Source organism: Nelusetta ayraudi, unplaced genomic scaffold (assembly GCF_046127955.1).
Source record: "Nelusetta ayraudi isolate G7.1 ecotype Tasmania unplaced genomic scaffold, CSIRO-AGI_Nayr_v1 ptg000016l, whole genome shotgun sequence".
NCBI lineage: Eukaryota > Metazoa > Chordata > Actinopteri > Tetraodontiformes > Monacanthidae > Nelusetta > Nelusetta ayraudi.
This window is the reverse complement of record NW_027466066.1, coordinates 1920312-1935404: the sequence shown is the minus strand read 5'-3', so window position 1 is coordinate 1935404 and position 15093 is coordinate 1920312. Positions and strand designations below refer to the sequence as shown.

Sequence of the window (15093 nt, the reverse complement as noted above, 5' to 3'; positions counted from 1 at the left end):
TGAAAACTCCTAAAAAGTTGTTAATTTTGCAGAGCAGGGCATTGTGGGAAAGATCCCAGAATTCAAGGCTAAGGTCGTGAATTTAGGACGATACGTTTTTAGAGAATTAAAAGTGCAGTGTGTAAGATTTGTCATGATTAATTTGCAAACACTTCATACACTACCCAGAAACATGTCTGGATAATGACTGTAAAATAAAAGTAGTTTGATTTTCCTACACACAAGTGTTTGTATGGGATATTCCAGCAAGAGGGAACTAGACAGAAATGACTGCAGTATGCATTTTAGCACCCAGTAAAGTGAACAAAGACTCCTGGTCAATGGGGGGAGGAATGGGCGCTGCAACCTCAAATCTGACCACTAGATGACACAATTTTATGCACTACAGCTTGAAATAAAGACATTTCAGCTCCTGGACTGTTGGGTGTATTAGTTCACCTGTTGTTTAATTGAGTTCATGCCGCGAACTCTTTCAGTAAATTATAAAAGCATCTTCATGCCTGCTTGCTTTTACACACCAGTCTGAAATGTTGTTCTTTCCATGATAAAGAGCATCCTGTATAGAGCAGGATTGATGGTTTACTTTTGGCAGCTTCAGCAGCATCAACCTTTCTCCAATTTGAACATTGCCAGAATTTCTCCATCAAGACAAATTGTTTTGTTTTTCTTCATCACTTGCTTTATTGTGAACACGTCCCTCAGCTCTCCAGAGGCTGTTTGGGGCCGACTAGTTGTGAGGGCACACACGGTTGCCCCCCCCCCAAAATAGAAGAAGAAAGAACAGGCCTAGAAGACAGGCAGCATGGACACAAACAGTTTTCATTGCACAGCATGTGTTTAATGACTTTGCACCCTGCTTCGCCAAGCAACCGCCGAGTATGATGAACTAAGCTGATCTAGTTGTCATGAGGCTAAGATCTTCTTATTTATTCATAATTGAATAAAAAAAAAATATATATTCTAATCTTAGCAGTCATCTACTTTTACAGTGTGTCACAATATCTAGTGGTCCACTGGTGCTTTGGTCATGAAATATGGCACCTTCCATCGCCCCATAGCAACCATCAACCTAAAAACTTTGGTGGTTCCAGCATGCAGTTGGCTCCCAGTATAATCATGTCCAGTAGTTTGTTTCAACACCTGCAAAATAGAACATGGTCTCAAGATGCCTGCCTAAAACAAACAAACAAACAAACAAACAAACAAACAAACAAACATCATCAGCCTGGGCATATTCGCACTGTCACTGTGGCAATGTTAGCCTGCTAGCGCTTGGCCCACCAATTTTTATTTTTTAATTTCTGCTTTTAGTGTAAATGCCTTTATTTTGGTAGTGGGCACTGCCATGGAAACTACTACTCCTGAAGCTGAGCAGAGCGGCTAAACCAACAAAAAAATATTCATAGATTAAGCATAGAAAATGGGTCAAAGTCAAATGGCTTAGATGTCTCTGGACACAGCTTCCAGGGTGAGACCCCAACCTAAAAGACACTTGCTACCGTTTTGACATTTACACTGTCTGGCTTTGCGCGTCCACATTTTTTCTGCCTCTTCTTCTGTAGCAGCAACTGGACTCGGGCAAACAGAAACAATGAACAAAAGGAAACTCTAGCAGCAAATCAACCCTGCACCCGCTCATCAGGCATCTGCGGTGAGGGCAGCCTGAGGACGGACTGAAGAGTCGGATCAGGCACTGACACAGAGGAGGAGTTTAGAGGAAGGCTTTGACTCCGCGGTGGCTCTTCTTCCCGCTTGCCGTCACTTCTTGTCCTCCGGCGTTTTCCGGTGGCTCGGCGCTTTGAGGCTCTTCCAGTCGGCCTCGCTGCGACAGTGCTGCACCCTGCTGAAGAACGTCTTGATGAGGGCCTTGGCCTCGGCTTTGACTGCAGACCGCGGGAGAAGAGAAGGAGAGCAACGCCTCATTTTTATCTTTTTTTTTTTTTAAACTTTTGTTTGGTTTTTATGTTTTTTCCACCCACCCTGGGCTGTACCCCGACTCCTCCCCTCCGCCAGAAGGTGCGTCAGGTAGCGGGCGAAGGACTTGAACAGCTCCTGAGGAGGAACGGGCATGAGGGAATGTGTGAGTTTCCGCTCCCCAACCCCTGCAACTCGACGCGTTGAATACCTCTCACCTTGGTGGCAAACTTTCCCTGAGTGTAGAAGGGGTCCAGGTATCGGACCACGATGTCAGCCGCCTCCTTGAGCTTCACGCTCTTGGGCGGCTCGTGAACCGGGTGCAGGGTCTTCTCCTGCACGGTGGGGTTAAAGGTCACTCTTCTCTTGCTGCTGTCGGCAAGCCGGCTGCGCTTTGCCGGCGGAGGAGACTCGCCGTTCAGCTTGCCGTCACCCGGCGACTGGAAAGACAAGCGAAGAAACTCGTAAGAGTGCAAAGAAAGATCTCTGGTTAGCCGGACCGCCGAGAGTTTAAGTCTTGAAAGGTTCGGCGCTGAACTGTTTTCAGCCAGGCCAAATGAGGCACAGCCAATCAGTGCGCTCTGAACTACAAACAATGAAAAGCGCGAGACATTTTTTTTTTTTTTTTTTTTTTTTTTTTTTTTTTGCAATGCTCCTGGTCTGGCTTTAGCAAAAACCTGACATTTCAACTGCAAGACATCTGGTTTTACACCTGACAAATGCAACACATTTGGCTTTCTTGTGCCTCAAAATAATGAAGAAGAAAAGACAAAAAATAAATTGCAGGCGCTGTTGGACTGGAATATTTTTTTTTTTTTTTTTTTTTGAAGTGGTCTAAGTTTGATTATTGTTCAATAAATGCAGACGGCACTTCAAATTCAAGCTGCGTTGACCGGCTGGCTGGATGGCAATGAAACAAAATGAAACGACACTGACTGGCCTCTTCTTCTGGGGCTATTTCACTTTGTAATATACATTTACTGTATTTGACAGCAACAAATTGAAGCACACAAGTTCGGAGAAGTTTACCCCTGATATTCGAGAGGTTTTCGCTTCTTCTTCTCCTTCTTCTTCTCCTTCTTCTTTTGCTTTGCTCTGCCTGTGTGAGAGGAAAAACAACATCAGAGACGGAAGACTCGACAGCAACGTTTCCATACTGCGAATCATTATTCCTCTCACTCTGAGACGGACTCTGTGCATTTGTCTTGAGCTTCCTCCTCCTCCAGTGTCTGTGATTTGTGAGCTTCAACATCTTCCTTCTCTTCCTTCTCCTTCTCCTCCTCGTCATCATCAGGCACCGTTATGATGTCCGTCCTCACAGCCGCCGCCTCTGACGCCGCGGGGCTGCTGCCTCCGGCCTCCGAGGCGACGGGCGAGAGCGTCCACAGGCCGTCGTCGAGCTCGGGCTGCGGCTCGGGGGGCGGAGTTTGGCTTCTCGCCGGCGTCTCTTTCTTGGCGAAGTAGTGGGAGATGTTGCGGGAGGTCTTCGCCGCCTCGGCCAGCTTCTGCTGCTTCCTGCTCGTCGCCTTCCCCGTCTTGGTGGGGCTGCCCAGGGAGGCGGCCGCCACGATGGAGGAGGTGACGGCCGAGGACGCCTCCTTGTCCCCGGCAGCGCCTTCGTCGGGGGGCGCGGCCGACTCCGAGTGCTGCAGCAGTTCCTTGGCGACCGTGTAGGGGTTGGAGGAACCCCGCTGGCCGGCGCCCACTCGCTTTCGCTTCATCTGGGGGGAAAACAAAGCAGAGCGATAAAAATGTAATGACTTAAAAACTTTAACGGAAAAAAATCAAAGAGGAAAAAATCAAGGAGGCCAGGAGACACAAGAGCAGGCGTCTTATTACCGAGTAGATCTCGGACGCCGACGTGAAGCCCTGCAGCTCCTCGGGGTAGGGGGTCGAAGACGAGGAAGAGGAGGAGGAGGAGGAAGAGGGCGCTTCCCGTTTGGATTCGCAGCCGACGGCGTCGGGCGCCTGGGCGTTGCCCCCTGCTGGCTCCGCCCTCTTCAGCTCCGCCACCTTCTTGAGGATGGCGGCCTTGTACAGGTTGGACGACTTGTTGTCCTTGAAGATGCCGTGCTCCGCCCTGGCGGCGGCGGACAGGAGGTCGCTGCTGCGGGCGGCACACGCCGGGGACGCGGAGGTGAGGCGCAGGGGATGAAACGCAGCCTGCACGTTTTTTTTTTTCGCACGTGTACTTACGGGAGCGAGTGGTCCGCCCTCTGGTGGCCGTGCAAGGCCTCCTGCAGGAGGCTGAGGCAGTGCTCTCGCGCCTGAAACAAGAGAACCTGCCGTTATCAATGTGAAGAAATTAGTAGTTATCAGTAGTTTTTTGGGTAAATTAAGTATAAAATATTATTTTAATACAAATAATCTAATAGAGTGTTTTGATCCCGTGGGTTCTCCCCGGGTTTTTCCGGTGTGAGATGAACTGGGAACTAAAATGCCCATAGGTGTGTATGTGAGTGTGAGCGGTTGTCTGCCTTTGCTTGTCTTTCAATGTGGCCCTGCGATGAACTGGTGATTTGTCCGGGGTGTCACCCCTATGACAGCCTGGTGAGGCTGCAGCAGACCCCCATGATCCTAGCTGTGCTTTCCATGACCCCTGGAATTGTGCAAGACCTAAATATTGCAATTAAAAACTGGTCATGGAAACACAGAAACTTCGAAAAAATCTCTAAAACATCACTAAAAGCTTTTTACGCTCTCATGAGGTGGTTTTTCCGGAACTTGTTTTTTTTTTGTTTTTTTTTTCCCCCAAACATCAACAGCCAGGTGAATGTTGACGGCCAGAATCACTTCCTGGAAGTGTGTGTGTGTGTGTGTGTGTGTGCGCAGTGCGGCACCTTGACGGTGAGCCTGGGGATCCTCTGGCTGCTGGCGTCCATCAGAGGGCAGTCGGCGTCTGCGCAGTGGAACACAGAGCCGACACGTCAACGAGATCTGACCAGTTTTCCAAATCCCAGTCACCTCCGTTGGATCTCTTTGAATTTACCTGGCGGAACGAAGTCCTCCCTCGGCCCGTCGAGTCCCTGCAGAGACGCGGGAGAAAAAGTCACTTCCTGCTGCGGCCGCAATTCCGCATTGGCGCGATCAAGTAAAGACTTTCAAACGAGATTTAACGACGCTGCTGTGGCCGTCAGGGTCGGACACTTTGGAGACAAAAACAAAACCGCTTAAAAACGCAGAAATCTTTTTTTCAAATAATATCAGTGAGTTTGAGTAACAATAATCATCTCCATCCTCATCGTCGTTTAAAAAAACAGTGTGTTTTTAAGGGCACTCTGTTATAGTTTGCAGGTTTAAGATAACAGATGTTCATGTCAAACACTTTTTTTCCCCCCATTATCAAACTTTCGAACACAATCAAAAGTCCAAAACGCTCCACAGGCCTCCTAAAAACCTGCATATTTAGCCCTTTGTTTACAGCCAGCAGCTAAAAACGGGATTGTCCTGATCTTATCTTCCTGCTAAAAAATAACTCCTATTCTATGTTTCACATGTTTCAGAGGGAGACAGAACAACATGCTGGAAGACGTATATATCATCGCCCTTTGTGACATCACAAAGTTCAGTTTTCAGCATGGGGTAGTTTGTCGCAGGCTTTTTAAAGTAAAAGATGGACTTTTCTGATTGCTACGGAGTTTACGGGCAGGCTCTTGAAAGGTTCAGGGCTCAACGCCCCTCTCCCGATTCCCGGCTGCTGCAAGATTCCGACTCCTTTTGTCTTTTTGCCTCTTGTTTTTCCCGCCAGCTTATTACATTCCTGAGCTGCAGCGGCGCCGTAAACAAGCCGCTCTCCCGCACGAGGAACCCGTCTACCTCCGCGCTGTGCCCTCTGCCACAGAACACATGGGATCCATTTAGCGCGGCCCGACCTCGGAGGGCCTCACAACTTCATACCTTCCCTCTGCCAACAGCTGGCACACAGATGTGCAACAAAAACTGCGTTGTGTTGCTTTGCCGGCGACCCCCCGAGCCCCCCACCCCCGTAGAAAAACCTCCAAAAATAACCCAACACAATCTTTTCCGACGGCGGCGATTCACCTTCCGCATGCCCATCTGCTTCTTGAACATATCGGAGAAATCCTTCTTCCTCTTGCTGCCCTCGTCGTCGCTGTTGCTGCTCCCCTCGTACTCGTCGTGCCTGCAAGGTGGGACGCACGCCAGCGTTAAAAATCAGATCCGCCGCCGCCGCCTCGTTGCGACAACTCCATAAAGCGCGAAGGTCGCCCCCCCCCCCCCTGCCTTTCGAAGCCGTAGCCCTTCTTCCCGCCTTCGTAGAGGCCGGGCAGGTAGCCGAAAGGCCCTCGCGGTCCCTTCTGCTCGGCCTGGGTCTTGGTGCTGAGTGCCGCCGCCCTCTCCAGCTGAGCCCGCACCAGCTTGGGGTTCTGGCAGAAGTCGCAGGCCCCGGCGCAGTTCGGGGGTTTGTCGCCGAAGAACTTGGAGATGGTGGCGTGGCGGCACCTGTGGGCAAAAGACAAAGTCCTGATTCCGATTCGAAGGTCCAACATTGATTTTTAGATGTTGAAGGCTTCTGCAGAGCAGCCTTAGACGGCGAGAAAAAAACAACAAAAAACTAATTTAGCCACGTGTTTACAGCCTCCAGCGACGTGCTCTGCTTTGCTAGGCTGATTTTGGCAGCGCTCACATTTAAAATGGAAGAGCTGTGGCTCAGTTTGGTAGCAGCGTGGTGGTGAGTTGGTGATCGGAGGGTTGACGGTTCAAATCCCAGCTCCAACGGTCCACATGTCTGAAGCGTGTCTGGCCCAAGACACTGAACCCTCAACTGCTCCTCATGGGCCTGGCAGCGCCTTGCATGGCAGCAGCCACCCATTGGTGTGTGAGTGTGTGAGTGAATGGGTGAACGAGAGGCCACTGTGAAGTACTTTGGGGAACGGTGATGGTGCTGGAAAGCGCTATACAAGTGCAGTCCATTTACCATTTAAGAGGTATTTTCACCCTTTGTGACATCACAAAGGGCAGATGTTCCAAAGCTACTGATTTAGCGTGCACTCTCTCAACATTTGTGCAAGCCAAAGAAGCAAAAAAAAAGGCAGATTCTCGTGAACATAAGAATTGAATGAACGACGCACAGATTAATTTCGCACAACATGGGAGCTACGAAGATGTTTGCATTAAAAAACGCGACGGCGTGCTGGTTTAGTGACCGGATGAGCCGAGCAGTGGCGACGGATGACGTTTTGGACATCCGGCGCCACCATTGATCCTTCAGCTGTTGTGTAACCGTCACACATGGGCCTGTGGATCAATGTTTCGGTTATGAAATCGGGTCAAAACAAGCTCTCAATAAACGGCCCGGCCGGGCCAGCACCGAAATACACTCATTCATTTCCCGTCACGCCGACTTCTGGTCCGTTGTATAAGAGCAGAGCGAATGGATGTTTATTTTCAATCTTTTTTTTTTTTTTTTTTTGGGGGGGGTGGGGGGGGGGGGGGGGTTGGTTTGCTTTTGAACGCTGTCGCAGTTTGTCGTGCGGTCGACCTCCGTTTGGGCCGGGCCGCTTTCAACAGGTCACCCGCAAGTTACTGTGGAAGTGCAAACACTGCTGACACAGTGGCACGAGTGTGTGGAGGTGTGAGGGGAGGAGCCTGTTTGAGGGAACGCTCAGAGGGGGAGGAGGAAGAGGAGGAGGAGGAGGAGGAGGGGAGCTCTGCAGTCGGGCTGCGCTGACAACTCTTCGGCAAAGAGCGACAAAACTGATGAAGACGTCGGAGAAACAAGGATCCCCCCCCCCCCCTTTTGTCTTTGAGTCTCCTCACTTTTCCCCAAGCAGGAAGCACCTGAGGAGTCCCACCCCCCCCCCCCCCCCCCCCAAGGTCCTGACCTCAGCCTCTCCAGCAGCCACCTCTGACTCCTCTGGGTGACAGCACCACTCGACGTTCAGTCACACGGGGAGTTTACGAGCTGTCACCTCCTCCCTCCTCTGCCCGACTTGTTTTTTGTTTTTCTCCCCTGCGAGCCAGTCTGGGCTGGGCTGGGCTGGCCCGCCTGGAAACAACACAGAGGCTCTGGCGAGTCGGTGCCTCTAACTTTCTGCGTGCGTGCGTGCGTGTGTGTGTGGAAGCGCAGCTCCGGAGGACGTCGGAAAATAGCCCCCTGTCGAGGAGCACGCGGCGAGGAACTCTACCGGAGGGACTGCTGGGTTCACATGTGAGTTTGGGAGTTGAACTACTGCCATTTGTGAAGGGATGCTTGGTTGTGGCATTTTTTTTTTTTAAACAGTTGGGTGTGTGAAAGTTTTAATGACCCAAATTAAACGGGGGAAAATGTTGAAACCGACTTCAATCAGGATCGTCTGCTCCAGTTTGAGAATCTAGAAATAGTTTCTAAGGGAAAAACAAGCCTTGGGCTTTTTTTTTTTTTTTTTTTGGCATTTGCAAAGGGTTTCAGGCGCATGTTACATTCGATGCTACACTGTTTAAACTGCAGCGACGATTTTTTCGGTGTAGGCGGAGGTTTTTTTTAAAACGCAGTATCCTGACGGGAAATGATTCTGTGCCGTAAAAAACGGCAGCAGCAGCATTTCAGGAAAGTGCCGACAACAACGCAAACCAGAGAGGGCTGTTTGACATCTATAGAATGATTCTGGGGCTCGGGGGGGTTTATGGAATAATAGCAGACGGCGTGAGGGGGAAAAATTCATTTCATTTCAAGCTACTTTTTCCACCTCCGGCCCATCCAGATAGAACAGTGAAGCTTTACGTATGGACGCAAACAAGTTTGGCTTCAACCTGAATATGGAACAAGCAAAGTTGAATGCTCTGCAATAAGTAACTGCGTGTTGCACACAGGCAAAAGCGAATTTCAAATTGAAAATAAACGAATCAAAATAAAACCAAACGTAAATACAAAGCGTATGCTTCTGTTTTATTTGCAACCTTCTGACTTAAATTTCAACAGTAACCTTTTTTCCTGGTAATAGATTTCAAAATAAAAGAACAGCAATACACCCAGTAAGTCATAATGACATCCTTCAACGAACGCCCTGTGCTGTGTAACACCAGCGGGCCAGCCGCATACAATGTATAATTACACTGCCGAGTTTGGCCCGCAGGCCAGAGTTTGACACCTTTCATGTGTACAGTGCATCGCACACAACATGACAACGTGCCGATTCTTAGCTCCCCTTACTGTGGAAGAGGCGCAAACAACACGAGAGTCCCGCGGTCCAAAAAGTCAACAGTGAAGCGACATCTGGCAGCGCCACATTTTAAAAAACACCGCCCACTGGTAACACACCCGTGATCTTTAAACATTAGCAGACACGAGCGGATTATTGTGACAGGAGATCCGGGGGAAGCTGGCCTGGTTTACTCAAGTGAGCCTGCCGAGTTACGCTTCAAGCGCAAACAAACTGGCATACCTGGAAATGCAGTGAACAGAGTCACTTGCACTTGACCGACACGTGTCAGAAAGAAACTCCAAGAGAAATATTTGATGATGATGCTAATCTGGAGGTGTTTTTAATCTTCAGGCAACAGTGGAACTGACGTGCGATACAACTTCAGGCTGAAGTGGAGCTCGGCCGTTTCCTCCTCGAGGCCCCCGATCTGAGCCCAGCGCTGCCTGGCCCGGGTGGGATGGACGCCAGGGAGGAGGCGCTGGGCATCCTCAGCAAGATCTGGCAGAAGCTGCAGGCGCTGCCCCACGCCGACCCGGTGGAGCTGGGGGCTTTCTTCATCATCCTCACCTTCATCTGTGAGTATTTCATTCGAGCGCTTTGTCAGCTGACGTGGTGGCGCTAAGTAACGCTAACGTCTCTCCCCTCGTCCCTCCCAGTGGTGGTGCTGCTGATGGCCGTGGTGCCCTGCGTGAGCTGCTGCTGCCACCGCCGCAGGGCGAGGACGAAGGCCACGGACCTCTGAGCCCCGACCGCGACGCGCTGAGGCTGATATTCCAGACGTTCCTCCGAGCAATTAGGTGCGCGGGGCGTGTCCCCCCAGAGGATTCCAGGCCTTCGACGAAGAACAAAAGCACCTGACAGCGAGACCGAGGAGGCCCGACCGGCTCCGAGGAGAACCTGCATTCCTCGGAGCATCTGTCAAAAAGAATTGTTTTTTTTTTAAAAAGGGAACGCAAATTCTCTGAGGCGGCGCAGAATTAGGCTGAGGGGGCGCAGCGACTTGCCGAGAGGACGTAAAAATGACTCGAAAACTGTCCCTCTTTAAGAAGCTGCGTCACCCCGAAGGAATGAGAAGCGGCGGACTGACTCGGTCAAATGAAAAGAGCATTTCTCAAAAACCTGAAAGGCTTCATTGTCGCTTCAGAGTCCTGCCTGCGACAAGGGAGCAAGAGTGCCCTCTGCTGTTCGGACAGAGAAATGGACTTTTTAAAAACAGAATTTCTTTTCAACAATGCGGATGCTGGCTGCGTTTGAATTACCCCTCGTATTGCGCAAGACCTAAAAATCACAATAAAAAAAACTGGTAATAGAAACGCCTGAGTTTCGAAAAACCTCTCAAATATCGCAGAAAGTATTTTACGCTCCCATGAGGTGGTTTTTCAGACGTATCCATAGAGAGGTATATCGCAAAAGTGTCATGCAGAAACTTTTTTTTTTGCATTTTTTTTATTATCGCCGGACGTAACCAGTTCACTTAAAGTAAAAATGCAATGCCGCGTTATGTTTGGACGGAGGAGAAGATGGAATATTTTTGACAAGTAATCAAAGAGAGAAAATATAGCAACCATTCTTGACGGCAAACGAAGGTAAACAAACAACCGCAAACGTAATTCTTGTGGATCTGGCGGGACGATGTTTGACGAGAATTACGGCTAATTACGCTTCGCACCATTCAATGGGAAACGCCTGCAAATCGACAATTGTACTTTGTTGAAATTTTAGAAATATGGCTTTTATTTTGCAAAAAACGGTTTAAAAGCGCCCATGTGACACACGTCGGCAGATTCTTCATCCTGCGCTGCAGAGCAGCGCCGCCTAATTGGCCGCTTGGCGAGAACTGAGGAGACCCACTGAAAACAGCACAGTTAGCCCTCTGTTTACACCCAGTCTCAGCGTCCTGCAAAAAGTAGAGGCCTTATCGGATGTTCCCGACTAAAAGGAGGCACTGGAACAAACACCTTGCTGGAGTTTGATGCCACTGACCTGGAAGAGGGCTCAACGCGTTTGTGACATCACAAAGGGCTGATTCCCAGAACCACATGTTTTAGCTGATGCTTTACAGAGAGCTGCAGGCCAAAGGGAGTATTTAGTGATGGACTTTTTCCATTTCTGTGGAATTCAGTGACAGACCAGGGACGCATATATTAACAATGGTACATATAACACTGGTACAGTATAAGTCCAGCATGGTATGGGAGCTTTAAAACGGCGTCTTTAAATGTACGTAAAGACCGGGGTGCATTGTGTAACCGCTCGATCTTTGGAATTCTTGTTCATGTACAATAAATAAAAAGAGAGCTGCAGATGTATGTGTGTTTGTGTGTGTGTGTGTGTGTGTGTGTGTTGCCACCGAAACGCTTCACTCACGCTTCTTGAGCACAAAACGACGCCATGGCTTCAAAGTCAGTCATGGCTGCCTTGTCCGTGTCCTTGGAGCCTCGTTTCTCCTGCGGCCAAGATTCAGCAAAAAACACTCAAAACCTTGTTGATGTTGTTTCGTTGCAGCTTTTGTCGAATTTGAGTTCTCGCGTCGCAGCACCGACCTGCTTGCGGTTGATCTCCTGGTGGATGAGGAACTTCATTTGCTCCACGTCTTTCGGGGAGTAGTAGGTGCGGCAGGAGGCCGGCAGGCCATCCCTGCCGGCTCGCCCGGACTCCTGGTAGTAGCTGGCCAGGGACTTGGCCAGGTTCCAGTGCGCCACAAATCTGCAGGAGCAGATTCCACATTGCAGACACGACGAGGCCCAAAGTCCAACTTGGCCGGGTCGCAGCCTCACCTGACGTCGGCCTTGTCCACTCCCATCCCGAAGCTGATGGTGGCAACGATGACCGGGACTTTGCCCTGCGTCCACTCGTTCTGGACCTCTGTGCGATCCTTCAGGCCTGCAGCGCAGAAGCAGGGGTTGAGCGTCAGCGTTGATTTTTTATTTTATTTTTTTCTCCATTTTTGCCAACCTGCAGTGTTTCATGGAGGAAACAAGGCCCGACCTGCGTGATAAGGCTTGGCCAGGGTTCCGAGCTTGGTCAGCTGGAAAGCCACCGTTTCGCAGCTTTCCCGGGTCCGACAGTACACAATTCCACAACCCTGCCGACACACAGCACGCAGAGGGTTGATGTCCCGTGTTATGCACAATACACAATCTATAATGCTCTTTAATGTCTATTTTTTAGTCTGTCAGGCACATCCCAAGAAAAAAACCCAACATATTTTTCTTGGTCTGCATTTCAGAAAGTGGCGAAAACACAAAGCTCAGGGTTTTTGTTCCAATCATACAAAAGGACCAACAAATCATCAGTTGTAGGCAGCAAAAACCCCGAACATGTGCGGCTAGCAGCGCTTCTCGTCTCTCACTTCTGGTTACCGTAAAATGCACTATATATCCGCAGGTGCATTTTAACTACCGTACACGACAAAAGTGAGTGCACGCTCTTCTTTTTCAGGAGGTTGTAAGCAGGTTATACATCGTTTTTTGGGGGCGACATTTAATCAAAAAAGCTGATCCACTGCAGTAAAGGATGAAGAATAGTATTTTGTTTGAGAAACATTTGATAAATATATATATAAATAAGTAACTAGGAATAGTTATTGATATCTAAGCTTTGACTTTGCTCCCAAGCGCGCAAAGAAAGCATCAATCAAAACTTTTGAAGACTTTTTTTGCATGTATGTTTGTTAAACAGGTCATTATATAATTCTGAATGTAAAAAAAAAGAAGAAGAATGAAAGCGCTCAAAATACGCAGATATCAATGGATGCAAAATGAAATAGCGGAAATATTTGGCACCACAAGTTCATCACTCACATGATATGAGGATATGTGAGCCTTTGCATTAAACTGGCAGGTGCATACACACAGATATTTGTTTGTTTTTTTAGGCAGTGAAATGATCAAGGTTTTCACACAAGCAAAGCATCGGTCATGGGCCAGTGAGCGGGTTCAAGGGGCGCCACTCGGCTGCAGTTTCAGAATCACGACTGTTTCCGTCGTATTGGTCCTGTGGCGCGAGCTACAGCGCATCACTGCTATTTAATTTATCATTAGTTTTAACTAGACGCACAGGTTCAGTAAAATGTCTGAATATTCTTTTGTTTTTGTTGGAAGATACTGATGTGTCTTCCAAAAAAAGACATTTTAACCAAGACTCTACAAAATAAAACAGTTCAGCACCACAATTTTCTTTCTCCAAATATTATGATAGCACAACAAAAGGCAACATTGTCTGCAGCGTCAATTCTACCGCTGGAAATAAATCAGTGCAACCACCAACCTGCGCCGTGGCGCCGCTGTCCTGTTCCAGCGCCTTCTTGATGAAGGCCTGAAGGTGCAAATACGGGTTCGGCAGCAGTTCCCTGAAGATCACGTCGTAGTGCAAGTTACTGCGGAAGACGGCCGAGACGAAGGAGAGCGGCGAGCGCAGCATCAGGGACTTGGCGATGTCCTCCTGCACATTCTTGGGCGCCGTCGCCGTCAGCGCCAAGCAGGGGACGCCCGGCATGTGTTGGCGCAGCCCGCCCAGCTTGAGGTAGTCGGGCCTGAAGTCGTGGCCCCACTGGGAGACGCAGTGGGCCTCGTCCACGGCCAGGTAGGAGAGCAGGCCGCGGGAGCACAGGTCCATCAGGCAGGGCTGGAAGGACGGCGACGCCACCATCTCCGGGGTGATGTAGAGCAGCTTCAGCTTGGGGCTGCTGCTGCCCAGGTCGGCCAGGATCAGGCGGCGCTCGGCCGCAGGCAGCTTGGAGTTGATGGAGCAGGCGGCGATGTTGAGGCTCCGCAGGCGGTCCACCTGGTCCTGGGAGGAGACACGCAAAGGGGTTGCAAAGACACTAGACTTTAGATGCGGCAGTGGAAGATTTCAATCTGCAGGTATTTCAGACAGAACTTGAAAGAGCAGGCGGGGAAAACACTGTGATCAGGCTGAAGGACTTTACGAACTTCACACAACAAATTTATGATATGTTTTTTCCCCCATACATCAGTCAAACCACCAATAATTGGCATTCGCTGAAGAGATCTGGCTTTTTTTTTTTTTTTTATTTATTTTTTAAATGGTTGACTCATGAGTCACCATTTTGTTCTTAACACTTTATTTATAAGTTTTCAATACAGTGCAATAAACACGGTATCTGAACAATCATGTCACCCTCCGTCCAGGTGACCAACAGCTGGGTTGTAAATCAAACTTTAAAGGTACTTTATAAGACATATATCAGAAAATTAATCAATACATTGGAAAAGCAGAACAAAAACAAACAAACAAGCATAACAAAAAAAAAAAAAAAAAAGAAGAAGAAGAGCGTTTTAGTGGTCGACTGACCTGAATGAGAGCGATGAGAGGCGAGATGACCAGAGTGATTCCCTGAGCCTGGAGCGCAGGCAGCTGGTAGCAGAGAGACTTCCCTGCTCCCGTTGGCATGCACACGAACACATCCCTGTCACCTGCAGGACAACCACAAGTCACCACTGCATCTCCCGGGGCACCGCCATTGTCAAAATAGCGGTGCCAAGTTTTGGCAAGCAGGAAGCAGCTAACGTCAAACGTCGCGGAGAGGAGCTCAAACGACACGTAGACACCCAGTTCGCCAACTCACCCTTGACGACGGCTTTGACCACATCTTCCTGGACTTTGGAGCGGAAGTTTTCGAACCCGAAATGTGTTTTTAAAGCCCGTTTTAAACTTGCTGTCATTGTCCGAGTGTGTCACTTAATTCCTCATAAGGAGCTCTCGCTGTGATGGCGTCGCATGCGGATGACGTCACGGACGAACACAAATCAGTTTACTTTTACTTTTTCTCCGCCGTTGTATCCGCATAGTGGCGCCACATTGAGGTGAATATAAATCGGACACTTTGAATATAACGTAACATATTTTGGGGTGATAATGTTACATTTAGGGTAGTATAATGATAAAATATTGGAAAGAAAAATCACACAGCTAGCAAGAACGGAATGGCAATGCCACAAAAGTCAAAGTATTTCCTTTTGAGGAAAACTATATTGAAGAACGTCACAAAATGATCTGCAACTGTGATTCTCCC

General features: G+C 49.1%; 1 protein-coding gene and 1 long non-coding RNA gene across 2 annotated transcripts; one reads left to right on the top strand and one right to left on the bottom strand.

Annotated features, from left to right (window-relative positions):
• Nucleotides 1-653: 653 nt before the first annotated feature.
• On the bottom strand, nucleotides 654-14807 carry recql5 (RecQ helicase-like 5). Its single transcript, XM_076023743.1, has 18 exons — nucleotides 14647-14807; nucleotides 14373-14494; nucleotides 13326-13847; nucleotides 12045-12141; nucleotides 11834-11939; nucleotides 11600-11762; nucleotides 11424-11503; nucleotides 6157-6375; nucleotides 5956-6055; nucleotides 4904-4940; nucleotides 4755-4813; nucleotides 4111-4181; nucleotides 3754-4021; nucleotides 3094-3635; nucleotides 2944-3013; nucleotides 2133-2354; nucleotides 1980-2052; nucleotides 654-1883 (listed from the first exon to the last, which is right to left on the bottom strand). Exons 1-18 carry the CDS (start codon nucleotides 14741-14743, stop codon nucleotides 1759-1761), a joined length of 2973 nt encoding a protein of 990 aa, XP_075879858.1. The 5' UTR covers nucleotides 14744-14807; the 3' UTR covers nucleotides 654-1758.
• LOC142886679 (uncharacterized) lies at nucleotides 7488-11359 on the top strand. The gene is made up of 3 exons (XR_012926441.1): nucleotides 7488-8083; nucleotides 9408-9631; nucleotides 9713-11359. It is a non-coding gene; the product is annotated as an uncharacterized LOC142886679 (long non-coding RNA).
• Nucleotides 14808-15093: the final 286 nt, after the last annotated feature.